At 41.4% G+C, this 14,437-nt stretch overlaps 1 protein-coding gene across 1 annotated transcript in view; it reads right to left on the bottom strand.

Moving 5' to 3' along the window:
* Positions 1–395: 395 nt before the first annotated feature.
* The window catches only part of LOC123871692 (monocarboxylate transporter 12-like), a 33,041-nt gene continuing 18,999 nt past the window's right edge, over positions 396–14,437 (bottom strand). The window contains exons 2-6 of the mRNA XM_045915604.1: positions 9,880–10,045; positions 7,997–9,558; positions 7,553–7,786; positions 6,858–7,140; positions 396–6,309 (exon numbers count right to left, since the gene is read on the bottom strand). Of these exons, the coding sequence (XP_045771560.1) occupies positions 6,050–6,309; positions 6,858–7,140; positions 7,553–7,786; positions 7,997–9,558; positions 9,880–9,934 (2,394 nt within the window). The 5' untranslated portion in view covers positions 9,935–10,045 and the 3' untranslated portion in view covers positions 396–6,049. The remainder of the gene's footprint in view (positions 6,310–6,857; positions 7,141–7,552; positions 7,787–7,996; positions 9,559–9,879; positions 10,046–14,437) is intronic.

The raw sequence follows: 14,437 nt of genomic DNA, 5'->3' as shown, positions 1-14,437 counted from the left end.
TCTAAACTATTAATCTGGTTAGTAACGAATCTAGCAAACTGCTAATAAAGGCCCAGGAATGCAGGTTCCCTCATGTTTTCCTTCACTGAAGCAAGTGATTATATATATATATATATATAAGAATGCACATGAAAGCAAATAAATAAATCTGAATCTGATTTTTAACTAGCTGATGCCCATGATATCGCCCGCGTGGATTTTGTTTTTGAAATCCCATAGGAACTCTCTTTTTTAGGATCTTGGGATTTTCCGTAATAAAAAAAAGCTTAGTCACTCTCCAGGTCTTTAACATATGCATATAAAAAATCAAAATGTGTGGTGCGCTCCCGGGATCGAGGCCCGGACCCCCGAATGCAGATGATGTAGGAAATAGGAATAAAATAAAACGCCAGTAATAATTCAGTGATAATTTTACTAACCGCACACAATGTGAAGTGCAACAATGTACAGTAATACGTTCACATACCCGTTTTGTGTTGGCACCGCCGATAGCTGCGCAAGTATAGTATAACACAAACAAACTAAATACACAAGATATACCTACACAAACTATTGGTATTCGTTCTGCACCAGTGGTCGATTTATTACTAACCTGTAATTAGCTAACTTAGTGATCATCACTGAATGAAAGCCATCAAGCTCATTTAACATTTTTAATCCATTGAAGGATTTCTACGAAACATTATTGTTATAATCGCTCAGTGAAGCATCAATGTAGAACCAACTAATGTCAAATGAGTTTGATGGCTTTTACTTAAATGATGATCATTGAGTTAACGGATCACCCGTTGACCCTTGAATAATATTCATAAACAGAGAAAGATTATTTAACTGTTAGCAAAAAGGTCAGTTTTCATGCAACAATTATAAACGAATAATCGGTTTTTTACTTTTAGGAATTGAGTTCCAAAATTGTAAATGTTTTTATCTAACTTGAACTCTAAAAGACCAGACGTCATGTACTAGGCAAGAATATAATTCTTCAATCTTAGGGACTAAGTGAACTTATTCTACTTTGTATCACAATACATTCTGTTTTATTTTGTACCAAATGTACAGTCAGCATCAAAAACAAATCAATATCAAGTAAAAACAAAGATTATATGAAAATAGCTAGATTTAACTTTCAAAAAGAATACGAAACTTTGGGTTTCACCAAAAAATTTGTTACTTATATTCACAAAAAATCAGTAAAAGTTATCAAAAACAGCTGTCTACTGAGATATATGAATTCATCATACTTTTCTTAACATAAATATGAGGATGCACTCACTTTGCATGCGTTTTCGTACGTTTGATCGGAAAATAATTTTTGATGTTGGCTGTACTTTAAGAATCTACAATGATGTATTAGCTAAATAGGTACAAAATATTTACCTATTTCGATTTTGAAGAAAATCCTTAAAAATGAACGTTTTGGCATCAGACAATAGTTTCAAGGAAGAATTTTATTAAATACAAAATGTAAACATGCGTCAGAAGAACTATTAAGGTTATAATTAACATTACAGTAAACGGCAAACAACTTGAGCAAAGGCTGTAGTTAAACAAGGAGCAACTGACCAACCAATTACGTGCTTCCGTAAGATATAGAGATCCTTCTCTCGTATGGTCATGGACTTGAGCTAAGACGCTAAAAAGTGGGCGAGCGAGAACACTTGCATCACTTCGAGTTAGATAGAGAAGAATTTCTAGTTAAATTAATGTAGTAAACGATCGCAAGTGCAAAAATTCACTTTTCGTGAAAAACCACCATTAAAATATCAACACTATTGATCTTGATCACAATTCCTATTGAATTCCACACGATTGTAAGTGCTGCAAAAATTGAACAGACCGACAGACCGGACGGAGAAAGTTACCTGTATAATCAATGCGAAGAAAAATTAATTAAAAATTGGTAACAATGCCCAACAACTATTGCTCAACTTGTTTGCCTAAAGTACATGAGTTCAATGTTTGAATTTCAAATACATAAATGAATAAATATTTACATTAATTAAATAAAGGTGATTTACGTGTATAGTAAACTGGATTAGATTAAACCTTGTGCTCAAAATTATATACAATTAAAAAATAAAAAAGTTTTGCATTTTAGAGAAAAAATCTTGATTTCATAAATTGTAGAAACGTAAGCTAGTCATAAAAATGCTTGTAAATCAAAAATGCGTCACTTATATGTATTAAATTGTTTTTAGTACTTAAATCTAAGGGAAGTCAAAAAATTCAATTTTTTCATACAGACAATTTTATAATTCCTAAATCTTAGATCTAGATTCTAAATTGAATTTGTCTATGGATTTTAGGAAAGTCAAAAAAGGTAGTTAAAGAAAACTGTCTCATATTCTTCCAGCATATTTCATATATAATAATAATTATGATTCGATTCAATAAAGACCAAGGAAAAATTGCAACTTTTCGCCTAGCCTAGAACTACTCGGGTTTCGTAACATCAAAATTTATATTCAGGGCAGTCTTTGGTAAGTTTAAGTCCTTATCACTTATAAACAATTGTTTTATAAGCCTCCTTAAGTTTGTAATTTTTCGTTATAAAATGTTATTTAACATTTTACATTTTCACATGTATGTGTGACTTGCACCTTATTACATTTTTTTTGTATTTTTCGGTTTAGGCTAGCCGTAGTTTGGATGCTTTTTCGTACGAATTTAACTCGTGCGGACACGTACGAACAAGTACATGCACGAACAATCTGTGGGAGCGCGAAGATTGGGTGCTAAGGTATTCATAATTATAGTCTGTTCGCTTAGATACGGTCGCCTTTGTGTCGGGCCGCCTTGGCACGCGCCACATCTTGTCAAAGGCACCGCCGCGATTTCAAAATTCACCGCGTGAAGTGTACATCCGCAGGAGAATTTGTCGTTTACCTACCTACTCATATTTTTTAACTTTTACCCTAAGTGGGGCTAGCCTTAGGCTTGTGTAGTTCTTATGAATAATCCTAAAAATGGCACAAGCCAAAAAAAAAAACTAAAAACGCAAGGAGGCTTATAGACAGTTCTACTTACATTTTTATGGATTCTAGGTTTTCAGGTTTCGCTAAACTTGCTTGCATACATACTTGGTATATCAAAATCTATTATTCAACTAGGATGTTTATTAGTGGCTTAAATTTAGAAACGATTACACCAAACCGCTATGGAAAGACTTTCACAAGTTATTATTTGGATTATTTCATATAATTATTTTGTTTTTATCGCCGCCGAGTTTCTTACTGGTTCGAGCATTCTGAATTCAGTGTTCAAAAACGAATGATAGCCACTGAGCTATCCATCAATCCAAAATTAAAAGTGATGTATTGTTTATATTCAATTGCATTCTGTGCCCTTTGGTTTTTGTATGTATAATGAATGATATAATTAAAATTATATGCCAATATTTAAAAATATGGTAAGTATTATGTAATTTAAAGTGATATATCGTTTATATTGCCCTTCTAATGTATCCTTCATCTTATGTGTTTATATTATGATATACCAATATTTAGGTATTGAAAAAACAAGGTTAAGTATATACTTATTATATAATAATAAATAATAATTAAAAGTGGTGTATTGTTTATATTGTGTTCTATCGTGTCTTCTTCATTCTGTATGTATAAATTATTTCCTTATGTTAGCCTCGCTTTAGCGCTTTTTTATACAACACTTCTCTTCAATCAGATAACATTAAAAATCGGTCGTTACGTAAATGTAAATCGGTCGTGTTTTTAGTTAATATGTTAATAAAAATTGTTATTTCCCAATCAGCTGATCATAAAATCGGTTATTTCCAAATCGACTAATCATACATTCGGACATTTCTTAATCGTATAGTACGCGCAAAAGTAGACCAATCTGAACACTAGGCATATGACTACATATTGTACAAACAAAGATTTCAGCTGAGCTTCTGTATTCAGTGCTAAGACAACGATCTGCGCCATCAGCCATGTTGCAACTTCAGACGGGACTAGGCACTTTGCGCACACTATAAAATCGGTCGTGTTTCAAAGTTGACTGAACGTAAAATCGGTCTTTTTCGTATCACTTGACCGTAAAATCGGTTGTATCTACGCATTTACATTTCCTAGTCATATACAGAGGTAAGTCGGATAAAGACTATAGTCTTAGAAATAGTTTGCAAAATCACCAAATATATCATAATATTCGAGGACACTCTATTCCTTCAAACACTACTTTACTCAAAAACCTTACTTTTTTTACTTATCTACTTTCAGAACAAACCTTAATTTATACCAAACTTGCCAAAAATTCAACCGTTATCAATTACTAATATCTAATTAGAGTGATATATTACTAGAGAAATAGGAATCAGAAAGTTCAGAATCACACAGCGGGTGATGGAAAGAGCTATGCTTGGGGTTTCTTTACGTGATCAAATCAGAAATGAGGAGATCCGTAGGAACCAGAGTAACTGACATAGCTCAATGGGTTGCGAAATTGAAGTGGTAACGGGCAGGACACATAGTTCCAAAAACCGATAGACGTTGGGGTCCTAAGGTCCTCAAGGTCAAAAATGGCGTCCTCGCGAAAGAGGAGATAATTTTGAGTCCATAAATATAATAAAGTATAAAAATATACCAAGCTTCAGAAATAGTCATTTGTGTTATAAGGGGACAAAGTGATATTTTGTCCCTAGATGGTGTTATTTTGAATTCAGAACGAAGCGAAGGATTCTAAAATAGACTCGTGAGCGTAGCGAGACATTTTGGCCCCGAGTGACACACACTATTTTTCATAACTACCAGTGAGAAAAACAAAACATACTAAAGCACTAACATGGACCAATCCGTAGAGAGAAAGTTGAAACCCCCAAGAGAACAAAATTGACTTTTGTTCCCACTAATGCCAATTTTCGTTTTTCGGATAGGTATGATGAAAAACTATTTTACTATATTTCACCATTTATTAAGAGTAGTCGGGTTTTAGTATTAAGCTTTATCTTGTTCAAAACATTGCTTTCTCTAGTAATATAACACCTCAATGTATCTAACTATAAATCATCAAACTAATCAACTACTTATATCTAAAATTTTCTATACCATTTCAAGTTTACGTCATTAAGAATACTTCCGATTATATACTAATATATAATCATATATTTTTACATTAATATGTATAGTTCTAATTAACGAATTTATTATAAAATTACTTATATAAATAGGTAATTTAGTCTTGGATTTTAATTTCATATCGCAGTTGGTTATAATTTGTTCTTCTATCACATATTAGTATTGCAAAATGCTGTTTACTAACAAGTGATGTACTTTAGTCACATTAAAGTTAGAAAGGCTAAGGACAGACTAATAGTTAAGTAGATTAAAAGTGGAAACAGACTAAATTTTGCCGATGCGACATATAAAAGTGGTAGTACGGTACCACTTGACTTTGATGAAGATGCCAAGTTACTTGCCACCAGTTTCTAGAGATTGTTAAAAGCTGGGAATACATGTTAAAGCGCATACATTTTGAAAACTCACTCCCCATAAAATACGATTTTAGTTCTTAATCTAAGGTTGAAATCTATAGAGCGCACTTTGATTTTTCTCAAACTTAAAACACGGTTAAAACGAGACAGCGTTATAACGCTCACATCAATCTGTCTCGTTTTATCTATAAATCTCAACCTAAGAGTAAACCGCACTTTTGACATGACAGTTGACACAGAGCAAAAAAGAGTTCTCAAAATTTATGCATATCACGTATATTTCGCGACAGGTCAACATGGCAATCGGGGTGGGGACGCCACGCACACCCACACAGCCCTTGCGCTAATTCCGTGCGGGATAACGCGAGTGACGTGCGGTGTGCGGGGCGTTCCCCGTTGCCATGCATTATTTTGAACAAACGCTAGTATAGTGCACGGCAAACAACGTGGACCTGAATAGGTTTAGCGGAAGAAAGTTGGCGAATCCGAGAAACGAAAGTCGACGTATCGAGCAATCACGTGCACCCACGTCGACTGATCAACCAATCGCGTGCACGTGCCACTCGCGTCAATGCTTAAGTTGTTTGCCGGCCACGTAGCTTACATAATCAGCTTCCCATTCTGTTTGACTTCACCGTTGATGTGCGTGTGTTCGTTATTAGTGGACTTGTTGGTCGACACGTCGGTGGATATGTCGGTCGACATGTTGGCCGACAAGTCGGTGGATTTCCGGTGGTTCTTGTAGCGGCGCGTGGCGTGGTACAGCGGCGACACTAGCAGGATCAGGCCGGAAATGCCGATGAAGACTCCCGCGAGGTAGAACGAGAGGTCGTAGCTGTCGGTAACGTCGTACACCCAGCCTGGAATAGATACGTAACAATTTATTAACATGTTACAAACTTCGCTCATTGTAAGACAAGAAAAAAACCAGCCAAGTGCGAGTCAGACTCGCGCACTGAGGGTTCCGTACTCGGGTAATTTTTCCAACATTTTGCACGATAAGTCAAAAACTATTTAACATAAAAATAAATAAAAATCTGTTTTAAAATGGGCAGATAAAGCCCTTTGATATGATACCCCACTTGGTATAGTTATCTTACTTTGAAAATTGAAAATACTAATTACTTCATGAACACATTTTTTTTTTTTTTTTTGTAATGTAAAAACAAATTCATGGTTTTCGGATTTTTCCTGTACTTGTGCTATAAAACCTACCTACCTACTAAATTTCATCATTCTAGATCAACGCGAAGTACCCTATAGGTTTTCTTGACTGACGGACAGGCGGACGGACAAACAGACAGACAGACAACGAAGTGATCCTTTAAGGGTTTCGTTTTTTCTTTTGAAGTACTCGAAATGAGTGAGCTATCAGTCAACAAATGACTTCGTCGGAGGAAGCACTTACCTCCCAGCGGGGTGCCAATGAGATTGGCCAAGCCCTGCATGAGCAGCAGCAGGCCGTACGCGTTGGTGAACTTCTCGAGCGTGATCTGCTCCACCAGGATGATGCTGGTGAGGCTGTAGTTGGCCGCGATGAAGGCGCCGAAGGCCCCCGAGGCGGCGGCGAGGCCGAAGTACGAGCTCAGCAGCGGCATGACGACGGTGACGACGCCGCACAGGATCATGCACACCGCGTACACCAGGCTCGCGTTCACGCACTCCCAGTCGCCTATCCAACCGAGAATTATCTGGAAACATGGAAGGAAATACTTACTAAATGCTTTTCTAGAATTTCTAATTCAATATTTAGTTTTAGGTCAACATTCAACACCAAAAAAAAAAGAATACCCGGCTGAGTTTGTTGCGAGCTCTTCTCAGACTTGAGCGCGTTAGGCACCCTCGTAGCTTTAGTTTTAAGTTAACGTAATTAATTATCACTATTTGACAAATCAGAAAGTGTACAAATAGTACCCAATTTGAATAAATGACTTTGACTAATGCTAAAATTTCAGGTCAACTCATTGACCTGTGACAGGCGGACAGACAGATGGACAGACAGACGGACAGACAGACGGACGGACGGACGGACAGACATGCAGCAGAGTGGCATTAATAGGACTCCGTTTTTACTTTTTGGGTAGGAATCCTTAAACAACTCACCTCGCCGAACATGTTCAGTATCCCGATGATAGATATCAGCATGGAGGACTGCGACTCATTGAAGCCCATGTTGGAGGCGCTGTGCGCGAGGTACACGTACGGCACGTCGTACCACAGGTACAGCAGGAAGTTGGACACCGCGAACACGAGGAAGGCCGGGTTGAGGAAGTGGGAGAAGTCCAGCACGTCCACCGCCAGGTCCCAGAAGTCCCACAGCCCGGCGTACCATTGCACCTGAGATTGATAATAATAGGACTCTAATCTATACTAATATTATAAAAAGGTAAAGTTTGTCAGTTTATTAGTAAAAAGTAATCCGTAGTAAAAACCGTGGTGTGTGGCAGTCACTACAAGGGATTTATGTCCAGAAGAGGACGTCTATCGATTACAATGATGTGTGATGTGCCAAATAAAATGTTTTAAGGAAATAGAAAATGTGCGTACCTTTTCTTTAGCAATAGTAGTCATTGAGTTTCTCAAGATGTTGGGGCACGAAGACGCTCGAAGTCTGTACCGATTGATATTTAACATTGCACCCCTGTATGTCAGAGAATGCCTGTGTAACCTCAAATCTTTCAAGAAAGCTGGTGGTTTCTTCGTTGAACCATGTCCTCCAGGTCCATGCCTTTTGACCCATATTGACAAAGCCGCTTTATCATTCAGCCGTGTCGTGCCATTGGTCTCCGGGGCACTGGGGACTGAATTATTAGGGGACAACGTCCCCGGGGATGTCGTTCCAGGGGACATCAGATTCTTGGGAGGGGACATCTCGTGCAATCGTCCACTGTCACTGAAACTTCGTGACGGAAGCAATACTCCAGGGTAATTCTGTGCTAAGATCGCATACGCACGACCTCGAGTGGACATCAGCTCGAAGGTTTCTAGCGACACACCTTCGCCTCCAGTCATGTAGGTCGGCAAGTCGACTAAGGAGCTGTATTGCGGCACTATCGACGTCGTCACCGCTTCGATGTCTACAGCGTCCGTCGCTTTAGTAGACCCGACAGCACTACTCTTACTGTCCGAGAAACTGTCTGCGGATGATCCGAAACGTTTGTTTCTTTTTCTCTCTCTTCTACGTTTTCTCTCTTTCGCTCTCTCTTCGTTCATCGTAGCCGTCCACGGCAGATCTCGAAACAGCAAGCCACACACCGCCATATTCAGGAAAAGCCCAGCGAGTATCAGAGTAGTTCCTCGCCAACCGTACTCGTCCAGCAAAACATATGTCAACGGAGCAAATATGAACGTACCAATCCCACTTCCGCACACAGAAATACCGGTGGCTAAGGAACGCTTCTTCTCAAAGTAGTACGCGACGATCACTACTGCTGCTACATAGCACAGACTCAGGCCGAATCCGGCCATGATTCCGAATGTGAACATCAAAGTCTCTATGTTGTCCACGAAGGCAGAAATAATGAATCCTATCGCTGCTAAAATTGAGCCGAAAATCGTCATTCGTCGGCAGCCGTATCTGTCTGTTAAGAAACTGGCTATCGGACCGGACAAAAGCGGCATCGCCATGAATATGCTGGCGATCCAGGCCGTCTTTCCAGTACTCTCGCCGAAGTATTCGAGAAAATGCGGGAAGAATACTCCGAAACTGAACGTGATGCCATCGGCAATGAGATTGACCATGAACGAGGCGAATACGATGACCCAGCCCCAACCTCCGTCGGGGGGTCTCGCTTCGGCGATGGAGAGTTCCTCATCGTCGGAACTGGAGGAGCTGGAACTCGAGACGGAGACGGCTGCGGGGGGCGACTGCGCGTCGAACTGCACGTGAAGAGGCCGCGCGTGTCGGTGTGGCACGTCACTGGCACTTGCACTTGCACTTGCACTGGCACTGGCACTGGCACTCGCGATGGCGCTAGCGCTGGCACAGCGCGGGCCGTGGAGCAAAGGCTCGCTCTCAGGGATGGGTGTGAGCGCGCGTGGTAGGCGCGTGCCCGGCTCGCTTAAGTTCTCCGGCGAGAGGGGCGAATCCGGGGTTCCGCAGGATCCTCCTGAAACGGAATAGCAATTTAATTTAATACCAAGACAACCATACCATATGGTAGCCAACAATGTGCCTTGATAAAAACACTCACTCAGTTGACAATGAAAGGTGTTCTTGCTTGGAAATCTCTACGTGATCAAAATAGAAATAAGGACATGTGCGAGAACAGAGTAACCGAAACAGCTCAAACAATCACAAATCTTGAAGCGGCAACGGGTGGGGTACAACTCGCAGAACCGATATGGGTGTTCCAAGATGAGTATTTAATGGAGAAATGATCTCAAGCTTGGTCGTGACCTCATGCTGCAATAGACACATCTGCGCGTACCTTGGAGCGGCCGACGCAGCGGGTCCGGCGGCGGCGAGAGGCGCGCGCGGTCCATGCCGGCAAGGCGCGGCGGCAGGGGCGACGTTGCGCTCGCAGCGAGTGCAGCGCGGGCTCACCACTCCGCCGGGCTTCCATGCGTACACCGCACCGCCGTCGTGACCTCATGCTGCAATAGACACATCTGCGCGTATCTTGGAGCGGCCGACGCAGCGGGTCCGGCGGCGGCGAGAGGCGCGCGCGGTCCATGCCGGCAAGGCGCGGCGGCAGGGGCGACGTTGCGCTCGCAGCGAGTGCAGCGCGGGCTCACCACTCCGCCGGGCTTCCATGCGTACACCACACCGCCGTCGTGACCTCATGCTGCAATAGACACATCTGCGCGTACCTTGGAGCGGCCGACGCAGCGGGTCCGGCGGCGGCGAGAGGCGCGCGCGGTCCATGCCGGCAAGGCGCGGCGGCAGGGGCGACGTTGCGCTCGCAGCGAGTGCAGCGCGGGCTCACCACTTCGCCGGGCTTCCATGCGTACACCGCACCGCCGCGCCGTCGTGACCTCATGCTGCAATAGACACATCTGCGCGTACCTTGGAGCGGCCGACGCAGCGGGTCCGGCGGCGGCGAGAGGCGCGCGCGGTCCATGCCGGCAAGGCGCGGCGGCAGGGGCGACGTTGCGCTCGCAGCGAGTGCAGCGCGGGCTCACCACTCCGCCGGGCTTCCATGCGTACACCGCACCGCCGTCGTGACCTCAAGCTGCAATAGACACATCTGCGCGTACCTTGGAGCGGCCGACGCAGCGGGTCCGGCGGCGGCGAGAGGCGCGCGCGGTCCATGCCGGCAAGGCGCGGCGGCAGGGGCGACGTTGCGCTCGCAGCGAGTGCAGCGCGGGCTCACCACTCCGCCGGGCTTCCATGCGTACACCGCACCGCCGTCGTGACCTCATGCTGCAATAGACAAACGCACAATATTAACCTTCTTGTGTCAAAGAAGAAACTTTTTCTATGATAAAAGAGGCTGGCGCTTCACCGTCAATCATGGAAATGGATAGAAATTATGAGTGCGCTTGCCCAGAAAATGCCTATTCATTCATAATTCATTTATGGATTTGGACAGCGTATTATTTGAATTCACTTTAGTTTTGAGTTTAGTTTTTGAGTTTGATGTTGCATGGATGCTCGGGCTACTTTGGGGAAGTTCAAGATGCACTAAGAACAACAAACTCATTTGGCTATAGTCCAATTTAGATAGGAGAACGCATAAACTATGTCGCTACTAAGCTAAGCAGGCAAGAAAGGGTCCAAAACGTGTCTTGGAGAATGATATTGTTCGCTTGCTGAAAATTACCTACGGGTTATGGCAAAATAATTTGAACGTTTAGAAGAGAGTAAGCTCTCAAACCAAGCAGAGGCGAGAACGCTGGCTGAAGACAGAGGACGAACCAAGAGATTCAACAATTATTATTGACAGAACCCTATATGATTTAAAGAAGACTCGGCTGGCTCAGGGACGAAGGAGGGGAAGAAGATCGCGTGTGAGAACTGGGTCACCCAGTAGCAGCCAGCGACACTTGGGACATCCACAGGATGCCCTTGTATCGCTGGCTTCTCCTGGATAAGTGGCAGCATCTCGGAGATCAGCATCTTCGGTCGTTGACCAAAATCCATTTGGATCACTTAGCAAAAATAATGGATGGAGGAATATCTTTTGTTGTCCATTCTAGGTTTTGATCGAATACTTTGATAGAACTTCTATACCTAATAATGGCAAGACAGAGAGGTCGAAAAAATTTAACTTGAGTATAAAAATGCCTGTTCGGTCAAGCGTAGCATACATACTCCATTGAAAGTCAGAGGATATAATAGCAAAAAAGGTCAAAGGACTGCATAAGTGGCAGCATGGAGTGTCGGAGATCAAGGTCCATTTTGGATCACTTAGACAACGAAATAAATGAATCAAAGAATGACTTTGTTGTTCATTCTGGAGTTATGATATAAAGTATTAATGGCAATAAAGGGAGGTCGTTGATTATAAAAATGCCCGCTCAAGCGTAGTCTATATACTCGTACTACGTACTCCACTGAAAGTCGGAGCGTATAATAGCAAAAGAGGTCAAAGGATGTGTGCTAAGCCATTTGAGCCGTTTCGATTGGGATACAAAGCCGCCCCTGAATAGTGTTTTTGCTCTATAAGATTCTGTTACATTTCTGTGATGTACGCACGTCACCCGCGCTTATCTAAATTTCACCGCCATCCTCATCGGGTGCCAAAAGAGCTGGCTCATTTTTTGCGCAACGGATCAGCCTGGCTGTCCAGGTCCATTCCACACGGGCATGATTTGTATAGGAATTAGATAAGGCTAGCTTTAAGTTTTATTGTAATACTAGCTGTGCCCGCGACTTCGTTCGCGTGGAATAGTGACTTTTCGCGCTTTATATAGCCACGGACGCTCAGGCGCGAGGCGCCGTGATTCTTTAAATTGACATAACTTTTTTATTTATGAACCGATTGACATGAAATAAACACTAAATCCTAAGTGAAGCTTACTACAATATATTAATGAAAACCGTATCTAAATCGAATAAGCCGTTTCTGAGATTAGCGTGCACAAACACACAGACAAACAGACAAACAGACAAACAGACAAAAAAAAATTAATTACAATTTCGGGTTCGGCATCGATATAATAACAACCCCTGCTACTTTTTTTTTATATATTTCCATTGTACAGACACCACTTTTCTACAATTTTATTATATGTATAGACTATAGATTTTCAATAAAAGATAGCTTGTGCCACTTGACTACGTCTCGACTCTACCTTTAGTTAAACTGCTCCGTGTAATGAAACCTAAATGATTAGTAATCAAGCGGTATAAAACCTAATTGGCCCCTGGAGACCAATGCTGGGTCGGCGAATTTCGCCCGTGCTGTCCCCCGGGAAATTAACACGAGACGATATCAGGTAAACGACCAAAACTATATTCACTTAAAGTAGTTTTCCGTCGGTAATTTTCCGTCCCAACCCTGTACAAAATTTATGCATATAAAAAACCGGTCAAGTGCGAGTCGAACTCGCATACGAAGGGTTCCGTACCATCGTAGCTACAAGAAATAACATTTTTCAAATTTCATGTCGGCCATTTGTGGTTATAGCGGCAATACAAATACACAATCTGCAAAAATTTCAATTCTCGAGCTATTACAAGACGTTCACGAGATACCGCCCTCTGACATACAGACGGACAGACGGACAGAGGAGGCGTAGAAATAGGATCCCGTTAGCACCCTTTAGGGACCCTGAAACCTGACTATTAATACAGCTCAAATCGCTGGGTCTAGAATCTTTAGATATTGCAAACAGATTTTCTCTATAACATGACCCCTACTAATAAAGGATTCAGATACGTTAAAGATGTGTGAAAAACCCAAAAAGCACATACTGTTGAAACATTAAAGTTTTTATTTTTAGTTTTCAAAAAAAGTCGAAAAATTTGCATATAGGCCCTTATTTAAAGGGCTTCTTCAATTCAAACTCAAACTCAAACTCAAATTATTTTTATTCAATTAAACTTTTACAAGTGCTTTTGAATCGTCAAAATAATCTACCACTGGTTCGGAATGCTGTTCCTACCGAGAAGAACCAGCAAGAAACTCGGCGGTTGCTCTTTTCAAATGTACAATTTACAATAATATGCCATACTGTATACAAGCAATTGCAGCGCCGTGTATTGCTGGAGCGCATCAAATCCAAGCTTTTTTGTCATTTACATAATCTTCGATTGTATAATAAGCTTTTTTCAGGAGCATACTTTTAATAGATTTTTTAAACTTGTGTAAAGGCAAGTCTAAAATTGATTGTGGAATTTTATTATAAAATATTACACTCATTCCCACAAACGATTTTCCAACTTTCCTGAGGCGGAGCGTAGGATATGCGAGCCTATCACGGTTTCTAGTTTGCCGGTCGTGGAAATCACCGATTTTTTTGTAACTATGAATGTTTTGTCGTACAAAAATTATGTTAGCGTAAATATATTGAGAAGCTACTGTAAGAATACCTATTTCCTTAAATTTCTCTCGTAGGGAATCGCGCGGTTTTAAATTATAGATTGCGCGTATTGCCCTTTTTTGTAAAACGAAAATTTTTCCAATATCTGCCGCTTTACCCCATAGCAAGATTCCGTAAGACATAATACTGTGAAAATAGGCAAAATATACAATTTTTGCAGTTTCCACATCAGTTATCTGTCGAATCTTTCTAACAGCGTAAGCAGCAGAGCTGAGTTTACCAGCAAGTGTTGTTATATGGGCGTTCCATTGAAGCTTTGCATCTAAAGTTATCCCCAGGAACACGGTAGTTTCTTCTACTTTCAACATATCATTATTTACCATTAAATTAAAATCATTTGCCGTCTTAGTATTGGGCAATGCGAATTCGACACACTTAGTTTTCTTTGCATTTAAAAGCAAATTATTAACAGTAAACCAATGAGTAACCTGCGATATGGTTCTATTTACATCGTCAAAATTATTATAATTTCTATCGACTTTAAAAATCAATGACGTA

Source organism: Maniola jurtina, chromosome 14, assembly GCF_905333055.1.
Source record: "Maniola jurtina chromosome 14, ilManJurt1.1, whole genome shotgun sequence".
NCBI classification, from domain to species: domain Eukaryota; kingdom Metazoa; phylum Arthropoda; class Insecta; order Lepidoptera; family Nymphalidae; genus Maniola; species Maniola jurtina.
The sequence above is the reverse complement of the archived record's forward strand: the minus strand, read 5'-3'. Positions and strand labels throughout refer to the sequence as shown.